The 6,130-nt window shown below is 48.6% G+C and overlaps 1 protein-coding gene across 1 annotated transcript; it reads left to right on the top strand.

The window, feature by feature from the left end:
- On the top strand, positions 1 to 889 carry LOC122396864. Its single transcript, XM_043395597.1, has 2 exons — positions 1 to 339; positions 596 to 889. Exons 1-2 carry the CDS (start codon positions 1 to 3, stop codon positions 887 to 889), a joined length of 633 nt encoding a protein of 210 aa, XP_043251532.1.
- The last annotated feature ends 5,241 nt before the right edge of the window (positions 890 to 6,130 follow it).

Raw genomic sequence — 6,130 nt, 5'->3', positions numbered from 1 at the left:
ATGCCAACGGAAGTGGTAGCATGCCAGCCGAAACATATAATAAGGAAATTCGTTCAGAGCGTGCCGTGTCCTCGGGCGAAGCCTAAGAAGAAGCAAGGGGTACCATGCCCCGCAATGGAATGTAGGAAGCCCTCGAAGCACGTGGAAGAAATATCGTGTCCAGCGATGGAACGCAAAAAGGCACCGAATTGCGTCCGGCAAACCGTGTGCCAGCGAAACGGGAAAGACAAGTCTCCGAAGCACGTGCAAAAAGTATCTTGCCCCGGAAAGGGACCGAAAATAACGGTCAAGGGATGCCCGAAATGCGAGGACAACCGAATAAAAAAACTGGAATGCGAAGTGAGATATTATTTCTGTCCGAATTTGCCGGTTTACTAATTTATCAACCCGGCTGACAAAGGAACATCAAATTAGCGGACGCCAGGTTCGGCGAAACGTTGCACGAATATTAAACGCGAAAAAGTATACCGTGTTTGAAATTTTTATTCGATGGAACGCAACGTGGTTGATAACTTAGGATAATGTATACGTTTTATATCTGCTAAGATTCCAAATCGGGTACGTATGGTTTAATAACGGAAAGACGTGTCCCCAGGTGTACCAACTGCGAAGGGAGATAGAGTGCATGAAGGAGGAGCGGAAGTCGGCCGAGAAAGCAGTGCAGAGGGCCATTCTTCGTGGCGCGCGGGCGCTCGGCGGAAGATTTAAACCGGTCGTTCCTGAATCGATCGAGAAACTTTTGGATAGTTGCGCGAGCGATACGTCTTCGACTTCGTCGTCGGCGTCGGTCACGCACTGCGGATTGAAACCGGAGTATCTGCCGTGCGGGCACAAACCGCCGAAGAAGGAGGAGTTGCATATCTGCTGCGAGGCGTCTTGCGCCCATTAGCGTCGCTCGACGCCGCGTCTGCGATAAAGCGAACGGAAACGCCTGATACTCAGTATTGATTGTGACTAATTATTTTTCCCGGCCGAGATGAATGAAAACAACCCGACAAATAAAATAGTCGCGATACCGTTGTCGGTTCCAGACGGTTTTATCGCGCGGTAATAATTTCCTACGTAACGCGTTAATTAATAAACGGGGGTAAGAGCGACGGGTGGACTCTCGTCGTCGATTTAATTACACGTAACACCGTGCACTACTCGCGTAGAATATCGCGCACGCGTTACACGCTGCGTCAAAATGGCATCGTTAACATTGATAATCCTCCTCCGAACCGAGCCTGAGCCACTCGACTCCGCCGGAAACGGTCGCGGGAAACGCAACCGCGCGCGAAAAATAATTAACGAAACGGCGAAGGAACGTTTTGTTGGCCCGCGATAATCGATCGAGCCGGCTTCGACGAACCGTTTCGTTTAAACATTGTTCGAGAAGCTCTCGAGCGATACGGTAAACGTTATGATCGCATCAATAGTAACGGGACACTTTACTGTACAATTATATCAGGTTAATGATACTACCCGGAACAACAATGAAACGTTATATCGGGTTCGTGAATCGGAGTAATCGGTCGTTGTTTATCTCCAGCGATGCAGCGCGGTAGTATTTGTCAGCGGTGATTGCCGATGATGAGTCTTGATATTCAATCCGTAAATGCGATGATGGACTGCCGGGATCATCGTACGCGTTCGATTTCGAGCCTCTTTCCAACGGTCATGCTCGAAAAAGCATCGACGAACAGTGGACCGCCGGTTGCCGTTATAAAATTTCACCGAAAATATTCCGACCATGTTGCCTTTGTATATCTGTGTACAAACGCGTGGAGCTGGGGCGGGAGGGGAGGAAGCGCGTTAATCTGTATCGCGTAAAATTTCCGATCACCGCTCTCCATATTGAAAAAGAAAACAAAGACGGGAAAGAGAGAGAGAGAGAGAGAGAGATAGAGCGAAAGAAAAAAAAACAACAAAATTGATGCGTCGTTAATCCGTCGGAAATGAAAACGTTCGGTTTTTTTCCCCTCCCTTCTCGGGCGGGACGACGACTTTCACGGGAGTGTATAAACCATAAAATTGGCTCTCTATTTGAGCAAACAATCGGGGTGCGGTCGATAAGATCCGTTTTGTGTTAGTTGACCAGAACGGGGCCGTAAAACCTGTCGTGGCGCGGTCGTGGAGGGCCGTATTGTAAATTGATAGCGATAAAATCTACTCATCTCTCGGTTTATTCGGAGAGTCGAGTGCGCCGGCTCACCGTGGTATTATGCAGCGCGCACCAGCGAAATGGCAAGATTATTTTAAGGCGTATCTCGGCCTTATGCGATTTCGCGTGCCTCCTCCCCAGATCTTCAGCCTCTCTCGTCTCGGGGTTTTCACGTTTACCGGAGGGAGTATAAGTTAAGCCGTCGTGGAAGCAAGGTACTCTGGTCAACGAGCAAGCACGCCAAACAAGTAAGCAAGCTAGAAAGAAAGAAGAGTGTCTGCTGATGGTTCCTTTGCGATATCGTTCTTGGCAAATATTAGGTGGTTCCGTCGACTGGAAGACGGTCCAATGTTTTCATTTAATATCTTGTGAATGTCGAGCGGACTCGCAACCGGCATTCAAGGAAAAGATTGCGAGAGCCATTTCCCGTGACTAGTGAGCGATGTCGTCTTTGAGATAAAGCGCTCTGAAGAAGATCTGCCGTACGCGACCAACGGACAGACGCGTCCTACGAGTTGAAGGGGGTCGTTACTTACTTCTGCTACTTTTTAATCGCTGCGAACAGACGCGGACGAGTCAATGCTTTCTTACCGTTTCCTGCTTCCTCTTTGCTCGTTATTATCATCGTTGCTCGCGATGCGCGCGTTATCCAGCGCATCGCGCACGTGTGCGTCGGCACGATAAATTAACAACGACCGCCCGAATGATATCGCTAATTGAAGTTTACCGCGAGGTCCCTTATCTGTGAGTGCAACGTGTTTGAATCTCTGATGAATGGCAGCAAGAGAAATTGGACGGTGCCGTGTCGGAAAGCGCTCTAATTCACATCAAATGCTATGAATTCCAGCCGCGCCATCAAAGCAACCACGTTGAAGCTCGCGCGTCTATTAACGCATGTCCCTCGATAAACGCGCAATAATGACGATTCAAGATGTACGTTCCGCGTAAAAGCGCTGATCGATCGACGGTGAATCGGTCCCTCGTTAACGATAAAATATTTTCAACTAGATTGAAAGCAGAAGGGAAGTGGTTGAAACGCGAGACCGACGGAATACGTTATTCTGAAAATAATAACGTCTAAAGGAAATCACATGGCGGGATGAACCACCGGCGCTCGTAATAATTCTTGGTTTCTCTTTCGCGATAAAGTTTCACAATCGCAAACCGTTCGCTTCAAAGCGAAACCGCCCGCCGGTGAGGGTGTACCGGGGTGAAAGAGTCCGATCATCGATGCTACGAGGGTGGAGGCTGGGTAAAGCGAGGCAAAGTCCGTTAATAGTTCATTATTAAAGTAAAACAGACAGACGAGTGGGCAGACCCGTCGCGTTTCAAATAAAAAGTATATCGGTTTCGATAAATATTCTCAAACCGGTGAAAAATGTAACGGAAATAATAACTTGGAACTCTTTCGTTTTTATTTTCCGTTGGATGGACCTGAAAGAGGAAACGAATCGTCGTGACGTGGATAGGAACATAGTACGAAACGTGTTTTAAAACGATCCAACTTTCAGGACGCTAGGAAAAGGATAATGCAGTAGACCCTCGATTATCCTACCTAACAGGGGCGAGGGTTGATCGCATAATCGAGGGTGCCGGAAATTCGAGGGATTTTTTTCACCTTAAGGCAACAGGTAGGTTATCGTATTATAGGATATCAAAAGTCATCAAATTCTACATGCGTATTAGCCTGAATATTTTCATATATATGTTCTCATATTTGTTTTTTCTTGGTGGATGACCCGCGAGATCAACGAAAACTGTGATGCAAGCCATTTGTCCCGTTGGATCGCTGACACAACATTGTTCGCCGGAGGATTAAGATTCTTAACTTAAGAACCGTCGTGGAAATAGTTTACCAGCTCGATACTAAAACGATGGTATAAATCTGGCGAGTCGTGCAGCAGTTTATCGATCGGTCGCACAATATCCGGAAATTTATGTTGCAGGTAGAGTGGCGTAACGAGTCGATTTATACGAATACAGTAGTTCAGAATGCAATTCGTGCACGGGACAGTTGAGAGGAAATGACAAATTCGCGTTTACGAGGGTATAATGTCTCAGACACGCCTGTTGGATGAGAGCCAGCCGTTACAGCTGTATATTCGGGTATCGCGGCATGATCACGGTAACGTTTTGCTATTCGCTAGACACCGCGGGCGAGTTAATTAAGCGTTCGTTCGTTTTCTGGTTTCCTTCCCTCGGCCGCGCCAAAACTTTCGTACGCCGCAACTTTTCTCCTTGTCTCGGCGACTTTCACGCGATTCGCGTAGCTGGCACGGGGCTGAATTCTGCCGGACGATGAAAGAATCAGTCGGGGAACGTTGATCACCGCCGACAAGAAAGTTACCCAACTTTTTCGTCGCGTATAAATTAAAATATCGGTCGCTCGATCGACCCTTTCGTTCGTCCGTCCGCGAAACGGCATTCATTTATTCGCACCGACTCCTGCAGAATTTAAACGCGACTTGGTATCGGCTTGGGGGACATTTAAGAGACACGAGTTTAAAACTGAAAGCAGTACGTTTCAGTTTTCCGAGCTGCGAACTTTCGAACGACCCTCGCAAGTAATGCTGGCATTTAAGCGATAATCGTTCCCTTTGGAGTGTCGTTCCACCTGTCGTGGACTTTATTGTCATCCTGCTCATATTCCATCGCGCGAGCAATACGAATTGTCGCCTGCGCGCGCGGCCAGCGGTAGATTATCGTCGACGGTGCAGCAATTCTTGCGGCCTGACACGGTGTAATATTTCAACGCCGTCTTGACAATATTTTTCACCGTTCTCCGAGCACCGCGGTGGGCATATCACGAGAGTAGGAAATATCAGCGGATGACTGGAGCCTTATGTGCCGTTCTGACATGATTGCTGGAAGATCGCGATAGCGTCACGCCGCACGCTGAACTTCCTTTCGTAAGCGAACCGTCAACGTTAACCTTTGCATCGCTCCAGGAAAAACTCGCGCTCGGGACCGTTATCGTACGGACGTTGCTTGCCGTTTCTAAATTCAGATACAGTTTTCTTTTCGAGGACGTCGATGTCACCCTTTGCTAATCCGGAGCACAGATTATCCCCAGGTTGTTTCATGTCGCGTAAGTCGACGTGCAATTAGGACGTAGCGTAAGACGATGTAGCGATAAGGCCGAACGACGGCGCTCGTCCAACGAAAAAGCGGTTTAGACGCCGCAATCGCGCGGATGCGGAATATGTACATATCGCAGACACGGGTATGAATCAACGTCACGGAGGCGCAAGAAACGTCATACTGCGTTCTCGATTGTGCGAGGCGCGAGGGGATCTTTCTTTCAGGTTTCGCGAGAAAGGAGAAAAACGAAAGAAAAACGACGACCCTTGCAAGAACGGAAAAGCCATCAGCGCTGATAAATAAAATGTTAGCGCTGCACCGTCGCACCGACTGTCTGCTCTGGCGCGTATTCTTATTAAACGCGCCTGTATACGTATATATACGTACACTTGAACCCCCTGCTTTTCGCCTGGGGTGCGTCAGGGGGTGCGTGGACGATATGGCTCGGTGAGGCAGGCACACGTATAGATCCAGCCACCCTGACTCTCTCTCCTGCTACTACCGCCACGGCTCCTACCAGTGAAACGCATGCACTCCAACCAAACAAAGGCGACCTGTGCCACCCTTACCCCTTTCCACCCTCATCTGGCAGCTTTGTGCTGCTCTTACGTAATACTCCGACTTATGCCTACCTATACTAGGTTGATCGAGCTTACACGACCCCGTGAACACATAACCCCGTGGAGCGTTAAGGAAATTCTTGAAACGAACTATATTCGATTTTCCGGAGCGACGTTGCTTGTTCCGTGGAAACGAGATTAGGAACGGTATCTGCGTTCCGTTGTAACGTTCGGATTCGTAGACGAGACGCAGCGCGAGAACATCTGCTACCCACGGGGACGCGTCTTAATTCTTTTCTTTCGCTTTGGAGCAGCGTTACACTTTAGAATGTTTCGAGCAAAGCCG

This window comes from Colletes gigas, unplaced genomic scaffold (assembly GCF_013123115.1).
Source record: "Colletes gigas isolate AHSC1104 unplaced genomic scaffold, ASM1312311v1 Colletes_gigas_Sc00001, whole genome shotgun sequence".
Lineage (NCBI taxonomy): Eukaryota > Metazoa > Arthropoda > Insecta > Hymenoptera > Colletidae > Colletes > Colletes gigas.
This window is presented reverse-complemented; position numbering and strand designations above follow the sequence as displayed.

Bases quoted from the DNA above. Each gene is read 5' to 3' on its own strand.
- LOC122396864 (XM_043395597.1), top strand. From the start codon at position 1: ATGCCAACGGAAGTGGTAGCATGCCAGCCGAAACATATAATAAGGAAA. The intron at 340-595 runs GTGAGATATTAT...ACGTGTCCCCAG, and splicing joins TAAAAAAACTGGAATGCGAA to GTGTACCAACTGCGAAGGGA.